The sequence below is a fragment of the Calonectris borealis genome, chromosome Z, assembly GCF_964195595.1.
Source record: "Calonectris borealis chromosome Z, bCalBor7.hap1.2, whole genome shotgun sequence".
NCBI lineage: Eukaryota > Metazoa > Chordata > Aves > Procellariiformes > Procellariidae > Calonectris > Calonectris borealis.
In genome coordinates this window covers 34,876,802-34,900,638 of record NC_134352.1, presented here as the reverse complement: position 1 = coordinate 34,900,638, position 23,837 = coordinate 34,876,802, and the positions used below count along the sequence as shown (strand labels likewise).

At 45.9% G+C, this 23,837-nt stretch overlaps 1 protein-coding gene across 2 annotated transcripts in view; it reads left to right on the top strand.

Moving 5' to 3' along the window:
• Positions 1–23,837, top strand: part of LOC142075983 (E3 ubiquitin-protein ligase MARCHF3-like) — a 74,196-nt gene that overhangs the window by 32,142 nt on the left and 18,217 nt on the right. Inside the window, exons 1-3 of one of the 2 annotated variants that reach the window (XM_075138225.1) lie at positions 18,721–18,997; positions 19,154–19,388; positions 21,562–21,769. In XM_075138225.1, coding sequence (XP_074994326.1) covers positions 19,177–19,388; positions 21,562–21,769 — 420 coding nt within the window. In that variant the 5' untranslated portion in view covers positions 18,721–18,997; positions 19,154–19,176. Of the gene's footprint in view, positions 1–18,720; positions 18,998–19,153; positions 19,389–21,561; positions 21,770–23,837 lie in introns of those variants that run through there. The other variant, XM_075138224.1, reaches the window with a different exon arrangement.

The following is a 23,837-nucleotide window of genomic DNA, read 5'->3' as shown; positions in this document are numbered from 1 at the left end:
GTGTTCCTCACTTAATTCTTCCGTTAAGCCCCTATCAGTGATGTGAGGGAAGAGGAAATGATCTTTGCAATCCAAGACGTTTGGATTGCAGTTGAAGTGCAACAGACCTTCCTCTTCTTTTGTCAGCAAAGCTGAGCGCTGGTATCCCATTGTAGGTGACCACTGCTTTATCTCAGGAGAGACAGCAGCATGAGGCGAGGTCAAAGCTGCAATAGTCTACGATCCTTTCTTATCCATGTGGTTCTTCCTATCAGTGTGTGAGTTGCATGAGAACTTGCCTTGGCTTTGCTTTGGCATCATTTTGAGGCCTTTTTGAAGTTTTTTTTCGCATTATTTCCTTAGTCAGAGAAAATGGCCCTCGGCTGAAGTTGAGTAATGATGATCGTGTAAATCAGGGATCTGGCCCATCGTTTATTAGCATTTGCGTCATACTTTGAAAATGTAAACTGTAGCGTAACTGCTGCGTGTTTCTGCTCTTCCATAATACTCCATTGGCAGCTCGGATTGACTGGTGGAGATTTTGTCGGTGGACTTTGGCAGTTGACTTTTGCCAGGGCTGGAGTGCCAAAACCAGAGCGAGCTTGTTCTGTGGCTGGCACATCATCCTACTCAAGGGCAGCCTTGTGTCCCCCTCAGCCAGATGCTTTACAAGCCTCCCTGGGCTGAAGACTGGAAGATTAGTTTTTTCCTAACTAGCTTAGGGTTTAGGGAATTGGTTTTCTGAGAGCTTAAAAAATAAAATAAAATTGTAAATCTGATACAAAGTCAGTGTTAGTTGTTTGCTTATCTGCTCTAGGCTGTTCGTGAGAAGCATCAAATGCATTTCTCTCTAAAAGGTTTGGAAATAAAACGCTGTAGCAGTTCATGTTTGTAGCTGGAATTAGTAAATACACAGGACTTGTTTAAGCTTTCGGTATTGACAAAGTCATCATAGTGTCTTCACACGAGGACAGCCTTACAGCCTTGTCCTTTGGGCTGTTTGAACCATCAAATTAATCTTTAAGGTCTGATTCCCTTTGAGCTCAGTCTCTGTGAAACAGAGTAAAATACCTTCTGTGGATGCCACTGGAGACCTTATGAACTGTTACGGAGATCCTCAGACAGACTCTTCCTAAGGTGAACGGTGCAAGGGCCGTGGGGGCTGAAGAAGCTGCTGCTGTGGCTCCTCGGCTGATGGAGGCCATCCTGCATGAGGCGTTTAGCTGGGTACTGCAGGTCGTGGAAATCTGGTGGGCAGCGGCAGCTGAATGTGGCCAGCTGAGCGGGCGGTTGGACTGCGAAGCTTGCAGGGCGTTATCTTCCTGGATGCTTCACGAGGAGCCGTGCTGGGCATTGACTGGACCCCAGACCTCTGCACAGGCTGCTGCCCAGAGCTAAGGAGTCAGCTCAGGCATGCGCGGAGAGCTTGACTTTGAGACAGACTTGTGGCCATCACCTAGCACGTTGTTTATGATACTCCCTTTCTAAAGCATGCACAAAAATAACAGTTTGTGGTATGACAGCTTAAATCATTTCTGAGGGAGACTGGTGCAGCAGGGGGAGGAGAATTACTTAGTGTGAATGGGAGTATTAATAAGACAGAGAATAAGCTTTGTTTTCTAGGACCGGCCCCTGAAGAGGATCAAATCTTAAGGAGTTGGAAATTGAATCCTAGCTCTTTCTTTTCCCCTCCCAGCAAAATGCAGAGCCACTTTTCCAAGACGCTGAAGTTGTAGTTTCTCTGACTTAGTGCATAGGTCTGTGCCAAGGCAGGCAGGAAGATGAATGTGGTAGCTAACTCTCCCATTCCTACTTTCCTGCTACTTGTGCCTGTAACCTTGCAATCCATGCAGCCCAACTGCAGCATAAAAGGGTGGTTTCTGTTATAGCAGCTTATTTTAAATTTAGGCTGTGCTAACCCCCGAGAGGTCAAAGTATTTTCAATAGCACAGGAGGAACTCATCCATAATAAAGCCCTTAAAGCTAACTTCGTAGCTGTTAGCTGACTTCGTTGCGCAGGAATGGTCACTGACTGTGACTATAGGGTTGTGTTGCAGAGGTGTGATAATCCTGCTTTTAAGGACACATCTTGGGCTGCAAGTAATCGGCAGCTGCAAGGCTAGTGGGGGCTTTCAGCTGTACAACAACATAGAGTTAATTCCTCATTGCTGTTTGACTGCCTGTCATTCAGGTGCTGCCCATATGAACAGCCAGCATTTTACAGAAACCACAAAAAGTGCAGCAGGGAAGAAGAACTGGAAGTACTTCACTGTTGTAATCATGCTCTGCTGCCATTAGAAACTAACAGGCAACTCTCTCAGTCCTTTGAGATATTTTACACATGTGCGCGTTGCTCTTGCTTGCTTGCTTGCTCTCGCTCTCGCACCCACTTGTTCATATTCTAGCTCATTTTACAAGTTTCAGACGGAGTTTGATCTGGTTAGTTAGCTTCTATTAACTAAATCAAAGTGGAGTAATGAAAAATTACAAACTGAAGTGACTATGGCTCAAGTTTTGCCACAGGAAGTGATGTTTTGTATATGTCTATGTGTTAAAGCCAGATGATACAAGGACGTCTTCATCCAAGCTCATTTGGGGAGCGGCTGACAGACCTTCACCATTTGCTTGTTCACACTTGGTTAGGAGCACAACCTGTTCAGGAGTATGAGCAGGTACGCTTTTTTCCCCTCCCTGAAGACTCAAATGGCGATGAGTCAGTTACTGCCTTCCATTTGCACAAAAAAAAGGAAACAGGTGAAATTTGCCACCATCTGGACTCCCGCACCTCCTCCCGCACTGGCCTGGTGCAATTTGTTGCTTTCATTGAGCGTAAGGCTCCTGTTGTTTTGCTTTCGACAAGAGACCTGAGCTCTGGCGGGGGCCAAGGTTGTTCAGTGTCTTGGGGCTGAGACAGGGAATTTTCTACCTCTGTTTTGCTTTTTTCAGCTCTGCTTGGCAGTTATGAGCTGATGGCTGTATGCAATGAGACAGATAATCTCAGTTTGGTTTCTGGGAACACTTGGTCACAAATACCTGTCCATAATTAGTCCATCCACTGGCTGTATCAGCAGCCGGGAATGTCATGTGTGTGAAGCAGATACTGTCAGAAAGGACGGGTTTCACAAACATTAGATGCACATATGTGTTTTAATTATTGCAAGGATAATTCACCTTTGGAATTCTGTTCCACCAAAGGACTGTTCACCTTTGGAGAAGAGCTGTGCTGAGGAGGGGTTGAACAAGAATTTGGCTTACTTTCAACTAATTTTTGTCACTCTCTTGAATCAATTTCTTCATTAGGGTTACAAATAAATTTTATGCCTGGAGGATATTACATAGGCAAGTATGTCAAGAGCATTAAGCTGTATTTTACAGAATGATGTGATAGCAGGAATTCATTCTGCATCCGCAGCTGTGATAAGAGACAGGCTAGGAGGTAGGAAGGACGGAGAGTTGTTGGAGGATGTAAGCTTCCTAACAAAAACACTGGGGATGCTTTTGACGGAAAATTGAACAAATTTAAGGACAAGTATGACTGAGAACAATGCCCAGATGGCATGGGAAATGTAATTAACCTTTGGCAATGCAGCAGTCTCAAAACGGTGAGACAAAAATTCACTAAGATTCACTAGTCTACTGAGATGTTCATACACAAAGTGATCGGTTTTTCTACGTCAGTATCAATGTTATTACAAAATACGTATGGGAAATATATCAAGACCCAGAAGCAACCACTTAAAAACACAGTAGCCAAAGACAAGAGAGGTAAAAGTGATGGGAATAGCCTAACGTAAAACAGAAAATGATTGACTCTTAGTTGTCCTACTTACAGGGTGAAAAATGATCCTTCTAGCAATAGGGAAAAACTAGGAGACACGGTACTTAATGAGGAAATTTGTTTCAGTGCTTCCCTCTAACAAGGTGTACTTTCTTTCTGACCTGACAGGCTGATAAACCTTGGGATGCCATTAAACTGATAATGAAGCGCCATGCTAAAAATAGTCTGTCTGCTTTTCTTCTGGTTGCCAGAACCAGCAGAATCATCTGTGTAATCAATTTACTATTGAGTTTGAGACATCTCTGCGTGGAAGCCTCCTGGGACGAGAAGTGTCATCTTTCCTCTCTGTCGCTCAGAGTTCCGTGCTCATTCTGTACCAAATAAGCAGACAGAGTTGGAAATGAGTCATTTGATGCTGTTTGTTTGCTCCTCATGTTTGGATTATCGTTAAATGTGCTTTAAAAGCTTAAGCCTGAGCATTGATTGAACCAAGGGAAGTGCTCTTCATAGAAAATGTGGTATGCTTGTTTATTCTTTTAAATAGTGTCCCGTTTTATGCAACCCCTTTGAAGCCAGATCCTCAAACTTCACATTGCATGGGCTATGTAACTATAAATGGGTCTCGATTAAGAGGCAGAACTAGAGTACCTCTCTAGGGCTATTGTTTAGGACTTCTAAGGTTTCCATTTTTAGGTTTCGTTGGAAATCATCTCTAACTATACTCTCCTCAACTGCTGTGTATAGTCACTGGACCATAGGTGTCACAATAGAAGACAGTCACTGAACAGAAATATCCACAGTCTAAATGTGGGGTGGGGCTGGCTGAAAAGAAGTTGTTTGGAGTAGTGGAGGAGACAGAGATCCACAAAATCGTGCCTTGTGGAAGATGAAAGTTAATCAACAGGTTATGGAAATCCTACATCCTAAACCTCCGTCAGAGTGTTCCTCCTTACCTACCTCCCCAGCAAGCAACGACAGGAGAGCAAGTCTTGTCCCACTCGGGAGCTACAGACGAGAATCTTTACTCACCCGTTTTCTAAGAATGGATAATGTTTTGGAGGGTGAAGTACGTTGGCATAAGGCATTGCTGACGGCAGATAATGATTTTATCTTAGCTTTTACTTCTGGCTGTTCACAGCTTCTCCAGAAACCCCAGAATTTTGCAATCCCTGAGGCAAAAATTTGAGCTCTTTAGTTATTTTGCCCTTTGGCAACAATTAACTTCATGTAGGTTCGCTTGCAACAGAGCCAATGTGCTCAGCCAAGTTCTAGCGTTTCCACTAGATGCTCCTGGATGCTTCCTGTGCCATCAGTGATGCTTTATGATATGCAAAGTGGTATGTGAGCATACATTTTGATGAGACATAAGTGAATCCATAATAAGATACCGCTTTAAAAGGGTGGCTGGAGGAACATCATAATCACCACATCCTCAGACCTAATGGGACTGGGCCGCCTTCTGGAATTTGGCCAGAGTCCCTTCATCATATCCACACACGTAGGATGAACTCCAAACCAGAGCACGTTGGCGGCGAGGTAATGGCCCACTTCTCTCTAATACTGTTCTCTGTCCCTACGCATATTGGGCTTGACAGACCTGCTTCATCTTCGAGAAGGGGGAAGTTACCTTTCAAGCGATAAATAAACTTCAAAAGAATTCACGTTCAGTACACACTGGTTATGGGACTGAATATTTGCTGTGAGTTGATGAATGGTATCCCTTTACATACGGGTATGTGTTGATTTTTTGAACTTGTTTTGGCCAAAGTAACGTAAGGGAATTGTTTCATGATTGTAAACTGGGATGTGTTCCTGTGAAGTATGAGCGTGAAGCCTGATCTCAGAGGCATTGAAAGAGTTGTTTCAAGGCCATTCAAAATGGACAACTGCATGTTTCTTATTTTGTTCTTTAGAATTGTCCGCGATGCAAGTAAGAAAGATATTTTTCTCAAGGATCTGGGACTTGCTACTGCTGGATGCAGTTTCCTAGACCAGTAAGACCACACTCAAAATTCCTGCAGCTGTAGAAGACATGAGATGAAGATCACAACTGGTGTTGTCTTAGTGATAGGGGGCCAGAATCCGGCTACGATGGCTAGCTAGGGATTTCACTAGTTGAGAGAGCTATATAGTGGTATAAATCAGGTAAACCACACTGTACATGTAGCCCCTAAAAAAATAGATGGCGATGGTACAACTTACACAACAGTTATTAGACTGCTGCGAAGCTCTAACAGCACTGGCGCAAGCTGAGATGTCGTCATCAAGCTGTTCCACTACCACAGTCCTGTACCAAGCTTACCATGGGCGCGCAAGAAAACCTGCATCTCAGGGTTGATGTCAGTGCAGAAGTCATGATAACACAGAGATTAAAATCCCAACAGAGATCAGCACCTACTCCAAACTTCCATTGCCTTTATTTTTCATAGTTTTAAGGCTAACACCTAGTTCACTTCTAACTCTTGTTCTTATTATTTTTCTTGTTGGTTTTTCTCTTGGATTTGGATAAGGGGAGTAATGTTGTCCAGTCAAATCTTACCTCTGCCATTTTGATTTAGTTCTGTCTTGTGATTTTGATTCACTAGTGCAGCATTCCAATAATTTGCTTGAAAATTACTGAATAGAAATTGGATTTTATATGCTTTGTTTACATCAATTATGTTTCATTCCCAGGTCTGCGTGTCAGGTCTGATTTGGTTGAGCACTGCCAAGTTCATCTGACAATGACTAAAAGCATTCTTGGTGTGCTTGATGCTGGAAAAGGAATGGGACTGACGGTCCCTGCAGCATATAGTTTTACACAGCACAACACATATGCGTGTATAATTAGTTGGTGTAGGGAACTATCACTGGTTTTAATTAACTTGCCGTATTCCCATGTGCTTGTCACATCTGGAGTGATCTCTAGAGTGCAGGTCTTGGAGTTTGATGAAAGACTCTTTCCCCCCAGAATTCAAATTCAGAGGGAAATCTTTATGTAAACATTGTAGAAAACCACGGAGTCTACATTTTGCTCCTGCTGAGAAAAATAAGTTCTTTTTGTTCTCATATTAGTGTACTTTCCTGTGTGGAGGAAAATGCAGTGAGAGTATTTTTAGCTGCTTTTGTCTGAAGGGTAAAAAGAGAAAAGGGAAAAGGAAAAGAGCTGAATTTTGAGGTAATTTTTCTTTAAAGAATGTTTTCTTTTTTTTTAAACAGTATTTTTGGAAGACTAATTCCCTCATCAGTAAACATCAAAAGCTCAACTACTGCCAACTAAAACACTGCAAGATAAAGTAATATAAAGTAAGTACTCATTAGTGGAGGAGAAGGGCTTGTTAGATGGCACCTTCAGAAACACATGGGGTGATCACAGAGTCTTAGAATACGAGAAAGCACATATTTTATACATAAATATGTTTGTTTGGGGCATGCTTTGCAAAGCATCACATACAAGCTAAGTTTCCTGTATTTACAAATTGTCATCAGCTGATTCATTGCTGAATAAAACTTTAGAAGACTTGAATCTACGCCAAGGAGTTTGCAGTCTCATTGTAGTACTGACAAACACGGTATCTAGGGGAGAAGAGGCAGCAGCCTTCCCTTCCTTCAGCTTAAGTTTCCATTGTGCTTAATGCACGTAGGCTTCAATACAGAGTACCAGACGATGCTCTTACTAATGCAGATATCTTGCATAGGCATTACTGAACCACGGGGTAAGATGTTTGGGATGCATCACGTAGGAAGGAGAGAGGTGCTCTGTACAGGAAGTAAATGTTAATATTAAATATTTATGCAGCTAAAGACTAAGAAAAAAAGAAATTAATACAAAGGTGTCTGAATGATGTCAGGTTAAATTACAATGCATCAAAACAGAGGTGTTCAGGGTAGGACAATAATCTTTGTTTCTCTATTTCAAAACTGAAATCTTAAAGAGAAGTCATATTCATTGAGCTTCTAATGAAGTTTTTGTTAGCAAGGGTAAGACTGACATAGCCAATATTGCTAAACTCTAGAATTAAAACATAAAGCTATTAAAAAGAGAAATGTTTTTCATTTGCTACTTATTTTAATTTGAAAGTGGTTTTGGTATGTTTTTTTAACTTTCATACATTCAACTGTTTTTCCATCCACGGTGAGGACTATAAATGTGATCTTTTCGATGAGATCATATTTGAGTGTAGTCTCGACTGCAAGAGCTGGAAGAATCAAATATACTAAAAGTGGGGAAATAACTGACTTAGCAACAATGAACCAAAGAATGAGCATTTTAGTTAAGCTATCTGTAGAAATACTGTGACCATATTCCTCCACGTATTTCCCTTTAATAACTAAAAACATTTTGCTTTTCATCCCTGGCTCTGTTTGCCCTGCAGTTTTCAGACTCTCGCCTCCATCGCCAGCCACGCTGCCTGTGTTCTCTGTCGTGCAAGCTCTTGTGCAGGGAAGTTGCCCGGTCATAGTCCCGCTCAAGATTTATGCGGACTAGACCACTGTGAGCCATGTAAAACCACAGGTTTACAAACTGCTCCCATTTGTCAAAGAATTCATTTACACAAGCTTTACACAAACAGGAATTCATTACTAAACCCCGGGCATGAAGTTAAGCAATATTTACACCATTTGCAGTTTAAGCAAGCCATTTTAGCCTGACCTTACCTGGTCAGGAATAGTCAGTTGAATTCAGCTAGTGTTTACCTGTGCGAGTAGAAAATGAAGCACCGTTAGGGTTTTATTGTGTGGGACAGGAATTATGTATAATTCCTGTGATGTTAGCAGCCCTCCTTTTAGCCTTGCAGAGGGAATGGTGAGAGGTATTTTTGAATGTTCCCTGGGGAAAACATGGCCTTGGGAGTACATAAAGGTTTAACTTTGAGCATTCCCCCCGAACTTCATCCTACAGCTGCTGAGCAGTAACTTTGAGTCCAAAGTAAAGCTGGGGGAAGTCAATCGTAATATTTCCATCAAATGCAGCACCTTTGGATCGGGTCTGACTTGTCTTGTTCTCTTAAGACTTTGTATTTAACAAAGACTTTGTATTTGACAGAGACATTGGTCCTCACACTGTCTTGGTCCTCACTGCCTGCGGAAAAAATAGGGTGTAGTGGGTGTAATTTCTGTTACATTTCTTTGGTGCACTTAGCTGCCCCGAAGTGCAGGCGTAGTGTGAATCCCAGAGGGCGCGATGAGATGTGCTGTGTAGAAGGAGCATCCCGCGCTCTCGGTTTGCACTTTTTCTGATAAAACAAGAAGCGAGGCCAAACAGAGCCCAGAGGTGCTGACTGGTCTGGTTAGAACTGCTGCTGTTGGAAATTGCAAAAGACAGGTTTTCTGATGAAATCCTAGATACTTGCAGAGAAAGGGATTTCTGAAATTTTTACAGTGCAATGTGGCAATGAAAAAAAAGGCATTTAGGAACGCGTGAGGGTGAGCGACTTCCTCTGTTTGCAGGGATTCAGTCCGAGTGTGGTCACCCAGAAATAGGTGCAGGCAAGTCTTAGCCTCCAGTTGCAAGTGTTCTTAGCTTTCCCAGTTAAGGAAGCCTAGCAGGAAGGTTTTTATAGTGGCAAGCAGCGTAGAGGAGGTTGGGGAAAGAAGCTGGAAAAAAATCGTTTTGACTCCTCCGCTCAAGATTGTCAGCAAAACTACTACATCCTTCCTCACTGAGAATGCTTATCTCGGCGCAGCGCGTCTTTAGTACCCCCTTCCAGAGTAACCTTTACCACTCACGCTCCTGTCCTCTTTCCCTAACGCCTCAGGCACAATGCACGGGCACAGGATGTCGCCCAGTGTTCGGAAGCTAGCGTGTGTCCCGCTCCAGGGAGCTGAGCACTTGGGGGACCAGAAGAACCCGTGCTAGCAAGTGGCGTCTGGACTTGAAGCCACAACAGCCGGTTGTGTGGGCTGGGGTAACTGGAACAGAGTTGCAAGGAGCGCCGGGTAGGCAGAGAGAAAGAAGGATTCAGCAGAGCTTGTGGATACGGCCGGTGCATGCAACAGGCAAGTGTAGATTAAGTGGCTGTTCAGGGATCTGGCTCGCAATATCAACCCGTTGCCCAGAATTTACAAATGCAAAATTGGCAGCATATACAGAAACACGGGTTTATTTCCCGGATTATGCTTAGTAAGGGTGCAGTTAAACGCATTAGGCTGTTTTATTCGTGCCTGTGTTCTACCAGCTTCTGCAGGCACAGGGAGCCCATTCACACAAAGGACAGCTGTGGAAATACTGGTTTTCTGCAAGCCACGTTGCTCCAGAGAACCTGGAGGCAGCTTGTTCAGCTCAGGAGGGAAAATCTGTTGGCAGCACCCTTCAGAATGCTGAATCATAAGTCCTATTTGTCTAGTAATCCAAAATGTCTTCTAGGAAAAATGAGACAGACGGGTCTTGCATTCCAACTCCTGTGAGGAAAGACATTTCCAGTAGAAAAGACTAATACTAGAAAAGAAAAATTATGCCTGTCTTTATACTTTGAAACAAACTATCATTACTATTTCCAGATCAGTTGTAAACTGTATTTGTATCTTCTGATTTTTATTATTGATGCAGGACTAAAAGGCCACCAACAGAAGTACTTATGGAATGTATTATCATGTGACATCTTCCATTTTGACAACCAATAAAAGAAGAAACATCTAAGCAAAAGACTAAAGTTAGTGGCTGTGCAGACTTAAAAAGCAATTTGTTAAAGTCCACAGGGCCAAAAATGTAGTCCATTGCTCTCATGAAAAGTGGTTCAAGGTTCAGTACATAACAAAAAAACATTGATCTATGGGTGGGCAGTGATTTTTTTAAATGCGTGGGAAGGCTCTTAGGGACTATTCATGCGGAACTGCTTTGTGTTACTGCCTCAGACTACCGCTCGGTTCTTTGATGCGCTTCTTTATAAAATTACACTTTACGTGCAGCCTGCTGCATGGTGGTTTTTAAGAGGCCCTGGGGCTCTCTGCAGTCAGACGAGCTGAGCAGAAAATGCTATCTACGGCATGAAAAATTAGTAAACTGTGGGCGGAAACAGCCAAACTAAAATTGCCTAGTATCAGTGGGGTTCAGTATTGCACTACTTTCTACATGTTGACATGCTTTAAAGTGAAATCTTGCAAGGAGTGTAAAGCTTACCGCCCGCCTCAACTGGTAAACAAGTATTACATCTTCCTCTTGCAGCATTCAGTTGTCTCTCATAGCTCCTCGGCAGGGTTTGGTGGTGGTGGTGTAGTTGTTACAAACCGAATGCTGTTGACCAGGTGGTATGGATTCTTGACAAAAATGTTCTCCAACATCCTTCTCCTGTCATCGTGTCCCAGAACTGCTGTGCCCAGTGCTGGTTCCCCTCTGCCTTTCTCACTGGTGGCTTGATGCCAGTGAGTGGTTTGCACCTCCGTAGTGAACAGGTTAGGCAGCATCTTATATGTCCTCCTGTATACTAAGCCACATGTGACTATCAGATGTAGGAGTTATTTCATCTTCTCAAGTTGCAGAAATTAATTTTTTACTCTGGAGCACTCAAGGGTCTTATGTGCACCTCCTATGGAGTTAAGATGTTTTTGCTGAAAGTTTCTGTACCTCTTTATTGTCTTTATTTTTAAACAAACAGAGCAAGCGTACCGATTGTACTGATCCTCAGGTCTGCTAAGGCTGTAGGAGAGCTGGCATTTCCCCTTATGAGTTCTGGGCTTAGCTGCTGTGAAGTCTTACTTCAAAGAACAACCCTGGTGCACACACAGGATCATGCAACAGGACAGGAACCGAGTCCGGAGAAAAAAGTAAGGGTGGCTGATGAGCTGGGGTCTTGGGGAGGCAAACGCAGAAGGGACAGGGCATGGCCAGGTGCATGCCACAGGCGACAGGAGCGGCAGGTTGGGAGCCCAGGCCGTGCCTGCCCTTCAGGCATCTCCCATGGCACAGGGTTCCTCAGCTGTCATTATCAGCTGACAGTTGCCAGCTGATTTCTGAGAAACATACTGAAAGAAGTACGGATCTAACCCCCGTGTTGGCGGACAGCACTAGGGCTACAACTGGAAGAGGCGGCTGCTCCATTAGTTTCTTTACTCAGTAGCCTCAGTGGGATTGAAACCAGGAGGGGATCCATGCAGCTCTGTGTGGTGGAGCGTGGAGGGAAGAGTCAAGAAACATTTAAAACAATTCCAGCTATGAATGCCTTGGAAACGATGTAGGGAAAACCCCTTTGCAAGTGTCAGAGTTACTAAAATAAGAGTTTCAGGTGGCCCAGGGGCTTCTGCTCTTTTAGAAAGGTTCTGACCTTGCCATCTTCACAGTACACTGTATCGGTTCTTAATAGGTAAAAAATTAGGAAGTTTCACAGTACTCTGGAGTTGAGAATTTTGGTCCTTCTTTTGCATTTTTCAGTGGGAAGGTGCATCTGAGAGACAAAGCAGCAAGCCATCCAGTCACTGCAATACCTGTTTTAGTCTCTGGAGCATCTTAACGTAGCTGCAGCGGGATGGGGCTTAGTCCCAGCTAGCTTAACCGCCTAAGTTTTTAGCTTCTCACAGAGGTTTGCCAACCAGTCCTGACTTCTGTCCTTCTGTAAGTAAACCCCTAATAGTAGTTTAATTAAAGCAGAGGTCTTTTGTGCATAGTGGTTTATCTCTATAGGGATCATGCAAAGTCAGGATAAGTGGAAGATGGACATGTTCTATATTGAGAAACTACTAAACAAAATGGCTGACTTAAGAGGCAGGATGGCATAAAAATATTGTCTAAACCTCAGTGAGGGAAAGATGAGTTCCTGTTCTCCATTTCCAAAAACAAAGCATGGTATACACTGTAGTACTTGTTTGATAGGTTTGAAGCCAGTGAAGAACACCTTTTTCACACAGCCTCTGATAACTATATTACAGACGACTTTTGAAGCCGGTCATTTGTTCATTACTTAGAATGCAACAATTTGCATTCTGAGTAATGAACTGGGATTGATAGGAGAAATAAAGGCAGAAGACGTTTCTCCACGAGGTGCACCGTTCTTCCAGATTGCAGTACAATGCGGAATTGTATCTGTGCTCCAAATCTGCTGACCTGTCCTGGAGTAAAAATCTGTCCATGAACACAAGTCACTGGGGGCCAAACTGCTAGAGTAATCTGTGCAAAGGAGATTGGTTTGTACCTGCAGAATCTGTTGGGCAGAGTGAGGCAGTCGTGGGCCCATGTAGGAGACACGGCCCTATCAAGTCACACAGTGTCCGTATGTGGCTAGGTTTCACTCCTGGCCTTCAGGACAACTAGTTTGCTTTTTCTGCTTGATACTGGATTGTAATTTTAATCTTGAACGCTGGGCTGTGGGTAGAGTGGAAAGAGAAATATTCTTCTGGCACGTGAAAGTACATAAATAGGAAACAAAAATACATCTCCGAAAGCTGTTTTTTTTAATAATGGCTGTGTTTTTTTAATAATGCAGTATTTCTTGGGAAAATGTCTTCAGATAGGAAGGCAGTGGTTTTTCATGCATGGTTTTAAGTCTTGAAGCTGATTGATACATACTTGAGTTGCATTTCTTGAAACTAGTAGGGTGACTCATGGGAATATGGAATAAGAAAGGTGAATGGATTTCCAAGTTTGAAACTGCATGCCTATGAGAGATGCTGTATGTGCTAATCTTAGCAAAGATTCTGGAAGAAAGGAAAAGTAAGCAATTCACAGACAATCTCATGAGCCACACAACACATGGATATTTGTTTAACTTTTGCAACGCAGTGCTTGAAGTGTAAGATTTTTTTGTCTCATGCAAACCTAAGACACTCACAGCTTCAGCAGAAAAGCAGCACTGCTTAAAAAAGTCTACTATGATAATTTAACTCATCAGCATGATAATGCTTTATGGGGTTAAGAAATGAGGTCAGATCACGCACAGTAGGAAAGAGTGCCACAAGGATTCCAGTTGTAGGTACTTATTGTAAATGCAGATGGTTTCTTCTTTAAATTCCTTTTCAGAGCAGTAATGCTAGTTTTTAACATCTCGTACTTGAGTGTAATTCAGTAAGAGGAGCAGTGCCTTGCTCACTGGCATTTGTTGAATCTCTGTTTTTTCTTGATACAAAACTTGTAAGTCTCTTAAAAGGAAATGTAAGCATGGGAAAGATGATATGCTATAAATACCTCGCAGCATATAAAGAAATGTTTGTTGAGCTCAGTGGGGACGTACTGTTAGCAATAATCAGCAGTTGACTAAGCCCAGAAGTAGCTTGCCTCTGAAAGAAATATTGCAAGTGTTTGGTGGCATTTGTTTGTAGTGCTAAGCCACTTTTCCAAAATATTTGCATTCATGCATAAAATGTCAAGAAGAAAAATACTTCCAGATACCTCTTAATAACTACTGAAGCCTTAGACAGCAGTCTGGACTTTGGAATGTTTTAAAAAATGAAGCAGCGGGGAGAGGGCAGAGAGAGGCAAGGTAATCAGATGATGCGGGATAGCTACGACTTAGTCGCCATCACAGAAACATGGTGGGATGAGTCTCACGATTGGAGTGCTGCAATGGATGGCTATAAGCTCTTCAGAAGGGACAGGCGAGGCAGGAGAGGCGGTGGGGTAGCCCTGTATGTTAGGGAATGCTTCGACTGTCTAGAGCTCAATGGTAGTGATGATGTGGTTGAGTGCTTGTGGGTAAGGATGAGGGGGAAGGCCAACAAGGCAGGTATCCTGCTGGGAGTCTGTTATAGACCACCTAACCAGGATGAGGAGGCAGACGAAATATTCTACCAGAGACTTGCAGAAGTCTCACAATCGCTAGCCCTTGTTCTCGTGGGGGACTTCAACTTTCCGGACGTCTGCTGGAAATACCACACGGCAGAGAGGAAACAGTCAAGGAGGTTCCTGGATTGTGTGGGAGATAACTTCCTGACGCAGCTGGTAAGCGAGCCTACCTGTTCACAAACAGAGAAGGACTGGTGGGAGATGTGGTGGTCGGAGGCTGGCTTGAGCTTAGCGACCATGAAATAATAGAATTCTCGTTACTTGCTGGAGTAAGGAAGGGGCCCAGCAAAACCGCTACCATGGACTTCTGGAGGGTGGACTTTGGCCTGCTCAGGACACTGGTCGAGAGGATCCCTTGGGAGACAGTCCTGAAGGGCAAAGGGGTCCAGGAAGGCTGGACGTTCTTCAAGAAGGAAGTCTTAAAGGCGCAGGAGCGGGCTGTCCCCATGTGCTGTAAGAAGAACGGGCGGGGAAGGCGACCGGCCTGGCTGAACAGGGAGCTCTGGCTGGGACTTAGGAAAAAAAGGAGAATTTATCACTTGTGGAAGAAGGGGCAGGCAACTCAGGAAGAGTACAGGGATCTCGTTAGGTCATGCAGGGAGAAAATTAGAAAGGCAAAAGCCCAGCTAGAACTCAACCTGGCCACTGTCGTGAGAGACAACAAAAAATGTTTTTACCAGTATATTAATGACAAAAGGAGAGCCAAGGAGAATCTCCATCCTTTATTGGATACGGGGGGGAGCATTGCCACCGAGGATGAGGAAAAGGCTGAGGTACTTAATGCCTTCTTTGCCTCAGTCTTTAATAGTCAGAGCAGTTATCGTCAGGGTACTCAGCCCCCTGAGCTGGAAGATGGGGACGGCAAGCAGGATAAACCCCCCATAATCCACGAGGAAGCAGTTAACAACCTGCTACGCCAGCTGGATGTTCACAAGTCTATGGGGCCGGATGGGATCCACCCGAGGGTGCTGAGGGAGCTGGTGGAGGAGCTTGCCAAGCCACTCTCCATCATTTACCAGCAGTCCTGGTTAACTGGGGAGGTCCGGACGACTGGAGGCTTGCCAATGTGACGCCCATCTACAAGAAGGGCCAGAAGGAGTATCCGGGCAACTACAGGCCGCTCAGCCTGGCTTCAGTGGCGGAGAAGATTATGGAGCGGTTCGTCTTGAGGGTGCTCACGAGCCACCCGGGGGACAACCAGGGGATCAGGCCCAGCCAGCACGGGTTCATGGAACGCAGGTCCTGCTTGACCAACCTGATCTCCTTCTATGACCAGGTGACCCGCCTGGTGGATGAGGGAAAGGCTGTGGATGTGGTCTACCTGGACTTCAGTAAAGCCTTTGACACTGTCTCCCACAGCATTCTCCTAGAGAAGCTGGCGGCTCAAGGCTTAGACAGGTGCACTCTTCGCTGGGTAAAAAAATGGCTGGATGGCCGAGCCCAGAGAGTGGTGGTGAAGGGAGTTAAATCCCAGAGAGTTGAGTTAAAGGGAGTTGGTGGCCGGTCACGAGCTGTGTTCCCCAGGGCTCAGTTTTGGGGCCGGTCCTGTTCAATATCTTTATCAACGATCTGGACGAGGGGATCGAGTGCTCCCTCAGTAAGTTTGCAGACGACAGCAAGCTGGGCGGGAGTGTTGATCTGCTGGAGGGTAGGAAGGCTCTGCAGAGGGACCTGGACAGGCTGGATCGATGGGCCGAGGCCAACTGTATGAGGTTCAACAAGGCCAAGCACCGGGTCCTGCACTTGGGTCACAACAACCCCAGGCAACGCTACAGGCTTGGGGAAGAGTGGCTGGAAAGCTGCCCAGAGGAAAAGGACCTGGGGGTGCTGGTTGACAGCCGGCTGAACATGAGCCGGCAGTGTGCCCAGGTGGCCAAGAAGGCCAACGGCATCCTGGCCTGTATCAGAACTAGTGTGGCCAGCAGGAGTAGGGAGGTGATCGTGCCCCTGTACTCGGCACTGGTGAGGCCACACCTCGAATACTGTGTTCAGTTTTGGGCCCCTCACTACAAGAAGGACATGGAGGTGCTGGAGCGTGTCCAGAGGAGGGCAACGAAGCTGGTGAAGGGCCTGGAGCACAAGTCTTATGAGGAGCGGCTGAGGGAACTGGGGTTGTTTAGCCTGGAGAAGAGGAGGCTGAGGGGAGACCTCATCGCACTCTACAACTACCTGAAAGGAGGTTGTAGTGAGGTGGGTGTTGGTCTCTTCTGCCAAGTAACTAGCGATAGGACGAGAGGAAATGGCCTCAAGTTGCGCCAAGGGAGGTTTCGATTGGACATGAGGAAAATCTTCTTCTGGTGTCTGAAATACATGTTGCTATTCTGGCCTCTGCCATTTAATATTCATCTCTTCCTAAATACCATCTAAAAACATCTTCCTGCCTTTGTTCTTCATTTTTCCTTTTCTGTTAAGATATTTGTGACAGATTTCTACCTCTTTCAGGTTAAAAACAGTCTGACAGAACATAATACATCCATATGGGTAAATACTGACTTTGGGGTTTTGTGGATATTAAGATTTACAATTCCTTAATATCAGCTTTGACTTCAGATTTGCTTAGGAACTCTGTGCTTCTCAGGACAGTTAATCTTCATTATTTACCACAGGGTTCAGTATTAAAGCACATATTATTTAATTCTCTAATTGTATTACTTTCATGCACATGCCCGGATTTTTGTAAAAATGATTCTTCTGAAATCAGGAAAATATGTTGTAACTTCCAACTTTCTTTAAAGAAAAGAGTTAGGTAGAAAAGGGTTACATGTATTTACTGTGCCAAAGTGGGATATCAATGCAGTACTGTAGGCAGAAATTTGAAGTAACCTCACTGCTGGGATACAGCTACATTATTTCTGGTGTGCTTTAAAGCTTTGCATTTAGTTGCATCATCAGATGCTTCAGCTTCAGCAAATGCTCTGAACTCATCAAGTGGCTGATGGATGTGTTTGTAAAGGCTTGGCTGGTCATTTTATATGCAACGATAAACCCGCTGTTGTACTTAACGAGGTCAGTGAAGCAACCAGAAAAAAAAGATACAATTCTGTAGCATGGATCCGTAAGCATGGTACGGCCTAGGCTTTTTAAGTTTAATGAAGCTGCTGAATATTCTTGTTAAACAGTCTCAGCATGGATTTTAAAACGAAAATGTTACTGATACCATGGACTCCTTGGAGAGTCCATGGCTCTTACTGTCTTAAGAAGTCTGCATTTTTTATGTGTTAATGGTTTTGAAATCCGCCACTTGTTTCATTTTCATTGTAACTGAGGGCCAGAGTCTGATTTCCTTCCCCATTCTCTGAACACTATATCCCCTGTAAGCTGCCTCATGAGTGTCCAGTTCGCTCCCTAGGGTATGCGTGGTCTCAAAATAGCTGAAATAATCCTGTGAAACAAATACTTTGCCAAGCGCTTTCCTATTTTAGATGCCTTTCTAAGAATACAAGTCCCTGTGTGAAAACTTGCATGGTACAAGTGGTCCAGCACCCCCACCACATCCTCACAGGCTACAGAGTCTTCCTGCCAAAGACATCCATGCAGGAGACTTCAGAAAGTTAGCGCTGCCATTTGCTCAAATCCAATGAGAACAAATTACAAGATTTCTTTTAAACCCCAGAGAAATACCTCTGTTTAAAAGGGTGGATTAATGTTTAATTTTTAAAGACTCTCTTTCCTGCTGCGGTACTGGTGCTACACAAATAGTGGTGTCCGATGCAAAGCGGTTTTTTTTTGAGGGTTAAATGCAGTGCAGACAAACGTGCCTGTTTTCAACATGTGAATGTCAGAGTAGTAACCCGCAGCATTTACATGGCCTGTAGCCAAGTGTCTCAAGGCATGCTCGGAAGTCTTTCCCCGCTTTTGCAGAGGGATTGATCCACCCCCTGTGACCACCCTGGAGAGCAGAGCAAGCCTGCAGGCGCGTAGCCTGGTGTTCCGGCTGTTGAACCGCACAGCCTCCTGTCACCGAAGCACACCAGCAAGGAGCATCGTACGAAGGTATCAGGAATTTACGTTCCCAGGCTCTTTGTTGCCAGCATAACCCTTGCTTTCCAGCTACCACGGTTGAAAGCATCATACAAAATACTCTCTAAGTGATGGGAGAAAGAGCAAAGAGGAGAAGAAAGACACAGGCAAGCTGTGATTTCACCCTGTGGCATAAATTATTACTGCACGCAGGCTGTTATTAAGCAGGTCTGTGTGACCAAAGCCCCGTACAGGATTATTTGCCGGGTCCGTGCTCTGCCACGGGTTGGTGATGGAAGGCACTTAGCAGCAGTGGAGTGTTTTCACAGGGGATTTGGAGCTGATCGGCCACTTTCTCCTCCGATACGTAACTTTCCCTGCCAGTGGACAGGGGCAGCCTTTAAGTTTAAAAGCACACAAGGGCAAGACTGTATATTCCTTTGCAGCATCCAGGGGGGAGAGACAAAAAGGTTCCGTCTTTCCATTTATCACTCGTGACTTTAGGAGTCTGCAGAGAGAAAAAAGCAGCGCAGAGCCCCGGCTTGCTGTTTCTGAGACGTACAGACTGTTTTTCCGCGACATATAACGTCGTAAGCTTCCTCTCCCTGCTGAGTGGGTTTTGGGGGGCTGGGTGGGGGGGGATGTTTTTTCTCACGCCTGGTATTGATCGGTGCAGCGGAGTCGCAGACAGGGAGGGCTGTGCCCCTTCCCCCCCGCCCCACGGCCCTGTCCTCCCTCCTCCCTAGATGGGGACCCGCAGCCCACTGCCATGAGGACGAACCGCTGCAGTCACCTGCCGGGAGTCCCGCCGGAGCGCCCGCGCCCACCGGCACCTGATGGCAAGACCCTGCCCGATGGCAAGACCCTGCCCGGTGGCAGCGGCGGCGGCCCAGCCGGCAGCTACCCGCAATATGTCATGCAGGTGTTGGCCAAAGATGGGCAGCTGCTCTCCTCCGTCGTGCGGACGCTCGCCACGCAGAGGTACGTGGGGGGGGGAGCGCCGGGCCGGGCCCCTTCTCTGCGTGGGCTCGAGTGCCCCCTCCCCAGTTGCCACCCGCAAGTCCCGCGGGCGCTTGAAGGGAAGATGTGGTGGCGTGCTTCGTGAAGGCTTGCCACGGTGCAGGTGTAATTAAGCCCTCGCCCTAACTTTATAATGACTACGCTACATACGTAATTAAGCCCTCACCATCATACTCGGAGAAGAAGGGGGAAGCAAGCTGTCTGGGGATGCTGCTGCTCCAGCGCGCTAGCTGCGATAACTTGCCCTGATACGTAGTGGGAGGCTTTGGCGGGCGCTGGCTGGCACGGGGTGCTGTGTTTAGCCTGCGTGCTGCCGCCAGCGCTTCTGCGGCACGTTTCCTTCACGTTCCCCAAGCCAGCGCGCTGAGCGGCCAGGCAAGCTATTTCTAGCAGAGGTGCACACACAAGTGTTGCTGCTTCAGTCATCGTCCACGTGATTGAGAGCGGCTCTTTCTGCTGTCGGTTTAGAATGGCAGATTAGTGGTGAAATACACATTTAAACTATACCGTGCAAAGCACTAGCCTGCTTTGGGTTGGCTTTGTTTTCATAGGAAGCAAGAAAGAGGATGCTTAAGGGTTTGGCCATATCCAGACTTGATACTTGGGTCAAAATTAAGTTCCACTTCACTGGTGTGAAGCTGGCAAGACTGCACGGGTCTTGAAGTAGCCCTGGATTTTCACAAGACAGCAAACATAATCCAATCCTCTGCACTCGTGTGAAGAGTGAAATTATTAACTGCTGCTGCATGTGTGACGTGACAGCCCGAAAGCGCCTTTTCCCCTTTACGTGGAGCAACTTTTTTAAACGCTGTGCATTTGCCCAGCTCAGATGTGTGTGCAGAGCGTCGAGCACAACTTCATACTGTTTTACCAGGCAGACGGAAAGGAGCAGGCTGGCTTCTTTACATGTCCCTGCAGTTGCACTTGAGTGAGGTCCACCTGGGGCAGCCTGCAAAGAGCCAGAAGAGGGACAGAGGGAACAGCTGTGTGCCACCATACACTATCTGCTAACACGGTTTTGTCAGCAACAGTGACAAAACCTGCTTTTCTGAGGAGATCACCTGAGGTGGTGTATGTAGCAGGGAGAGTTTTTCTTTCCAAGACCTCAGGCACGAGATCGACCTTCTCAGCCTTGGCAGTCAGGGGGGCTGAGTTGAAGCTGCAGTGAAGTGGATCTATGGTTCAGCAGCACTGGTGCTCGCAGCCTGCTCCTGCTTTCCTCCCGCTGCGCCAAGCCCGAGCGCCCCGGGAAGCCACGCGACTGCCTTCCTCCTTCCCGAAAGATTCCTCTGTAAAACAGAGGATCTCAACAGTTAAAATCAGAGTCTTTAGGTTTTCACAGGCAGGAGGAGCACCCGTCCCCCTTTGCACGTTAGCACCCCGCCACCAGGAAGGTGGGTGCTTTGGGGGAGGCAATGCAGGAGAAAGAGCCACAGGCAGCAGCGCGAGAGGTATGTGTTTGGCACAGTCCCCCTTTTCAGTGCTGTTAATATCACTCCTTGAGCTGCCCGTGAGGTGGTGTCCCAAAGAGAGGGAAACCCTCCCCAGGGACAGGAGCCCGCACACGCCTGCCTGAAGTTGTGTCCCTGCCTTCACACCGCTACAGGGCAAGGTGCTGTTGTTTCAGGTCCAGTAGCCCTTTGTTGTTGATCTCTGAAAACAGATTGCCCTATAGGTCAGGGAATCATCACTAGCATAGGAGATGCTACCCTGTAGGTCAGGAGTGATCGCACAGATCATCACTAGCGTAAGAGGTGCCCAGCTGAGGCAGGTTTAAAGCTTCCCTGATGCATTCAGAGATTTCTCGAAGTGGCTGCTCCGCTGCACCGTGAAGAGGTGGCAGGCACAAAGGTACAGAAGCACTTGGTCGTCTGTCTCTCATCTGCCACTCTGACGTGTTTTTCACTCTCCACTTCCCCCCGCCTCCCAGAAGAGATACTTTAAACAAGAATACCAAAGCAGCCATTAGCCCAGCAGCTTGGAGTACTAACTACAGAGCAAAGTACGCAAGCTGCAAATGTTTCCCACGTTGTTAATTCGTGACATACAGAGAGAACGGGAGAGAGCCCTGTGTAAGAGAGAAAGAGAGGTCACAGCCCAGTGTACTGACCAGCAATTTCCTCTCCTCCTCCAGCAGCCCCTTCAACGACCGGCCAATGTGCAGGATCTGCCACGAGGGCAGCAGTCAGGAAGACCTGCTTTCCCCCTGCGAATGTACGGGGACCCTGGGGACTATTCACCGCAGCTGCCTGGAGCACTGGCTGTCGTCTTCAAACACCAGCTACTGTGAACTCTGCCACTTCAGGTTTGCAGTGGAGCGCAAACCCAGGCCATTGGTGGAGGTGAGTACCTGAGGCACGTCCCCGAAAGCTTAGCTTCAACGAGCAAGTCGTGTTTGTGTTTATATAGGCATCGCAAAGCCTTTGCAGCTCTGCCGAAGCCAAAGCAAGCTGAGGGTTTTGGACTTGGCAAGATGAGGGCAGGAGCTCAGGGAAAGGGCAGGACTAACAAAACCCTTATTTTGAACCAAACCAAAACAAGCGAGAAGAACGGGATCGATGGGTTTGCTTCACTGTAAACGTGAGTGAAGGTCTGGGGAACAGTGTGCAGAGAATTCCTAGTGTACCAGCCAGCTTGGTAGGGGGTGGAAGAGAGGTAAGTAACAGTTTCTGTGGAACGCGAGACAGGCGTCAGGATTCAGCATATTAAATATAGGTCAGGAATATTTTTTTTCTTGCTTTTGAGAGCGGGGTAACAAACCGAGGAGCCTTAGAAACCTAGTTTCCATGTCAAGCCCACAAGAAGGAGTTGTTCTTGCTCAGTGTCTGGCATGTTTAGCCGTTTGTGAGAGACCCTTTGGCCTCCTCTTGCCTGCGTTCCAGACTCCACAGTGAATTGGACAGTTGGTTCTCCCTTATCAATCAAAATTCAGTTTTTGCCAACTACATGTGCTGTAGTGGCTGCATGAAGTTTGCCAGGTTATTTTTTTGTCCTCAGGAAAAGAAAAAAAAGAAAAAGGAAAAAAGCCAAGATCACTATCTTTACACAGTTAATGATCTTTCTCCTCCCCTATTTTAATTTGGGAAAAGAAAGTAAAAATTACGGTTTGTGTTGGAATTAAAAGTGGATTACAAACACTAACATTTTACAAAAGTAATGAGAATCATCTTTTTGTAGCAGTTGGTGACACAGGTGCTTACACGCTAAGCTTGGGTTCAGGACAACAGGTCCTTCCTGTGCGTCTTCCTTGTTCCTGTAAACTGTGGCAGAACTGGCTGAAGGAGATACGGTATTAAAAATAAGGGGGAGAGGGGGCATCTTATTTTGCTCTTATTCACAGATGAGAGGATACAGGATAAAACTGACTGCTGGGAAGCGGGTCAGGGGCCCGTGCAGAGCGGGGGTGAGCAGTTCTCGTTGAAGACTACCAAAACTGCTTTACGCTGGATTAAGTTAGGCATGCACGTTTTGTGTCTAAGCCTAAGGATATCTTCACTCTTCCTTAGGATCAGCAAAAAAGAGATACATGACACGGTATTTAGCACAAGACCTGTAGTCTTGTCAAGCCTTAACCAGAGCAAGCCTAGGCCAGCTGTGTTTGATTGCCTCTGGCTTATTGCTTGGTGCTTCTAGCAGGACCCCAGCCTCTCCCAGGAAGCTGGTCCCAGTTTGAGAAGTGCTGCTGTTGAGTGTTCTCAGGCTGTCAGTGACTGAGCAGCAGAATCTTTATGACTGAGCATTCTCCAGGGAAGATGGTGACATCTTCCAGCCACCTGCTCTGAGCCTGCACCAAGCAGTTTCCGGGTGCGGTTTTGGCGCGAGGACGATGCCACTCAGAATTTGCTTTCTGAAAAGAAAGACCAGTGATGCTGAGGCAGTGCAAAGTAAACAGTTTGATTTTAAGCCCAGCTTCTTCAAGCTGTTCCCTTGCGACAGCGGCTCGTGAGGCTTGCTTGGCACAAATGGGACGTGACATTGTTGAGAGCTAACGATGATTGAAGAAGGGGAAAGCGAAGCTAACCCTGCCCAGGCTGGGGGAGTGTGGTTGCTTGGTCATTCCCTGATGAAGTGAGGCTTCTTTTTGGCAAAAGCAGTAATAAATAATAGCATCAACAGTAACAATGATAACAATAATAATGATAAAGCTGTCTTTTGTTTCTCAGCTGAGGACAGATGAGAACCAGGTGCAAGAACATTCCTGAAATGTAGTACGCATTGTTAATTGATGTTTTTCTCTTTCCTACCTAATCTTTTCTTGCTTCTCAGCCACCATCCCCACAGTATTTTAGTGCAGTAATCAACAATTACGTGCAGTTGCAGAAAAGGTCATGAAAAAAAGCAACAGACTTTTTGGCAGGCCTTTGTGATCTTATACAAGGAGTATGTTTTCAGTTTAGAAGGGAGTTGAAG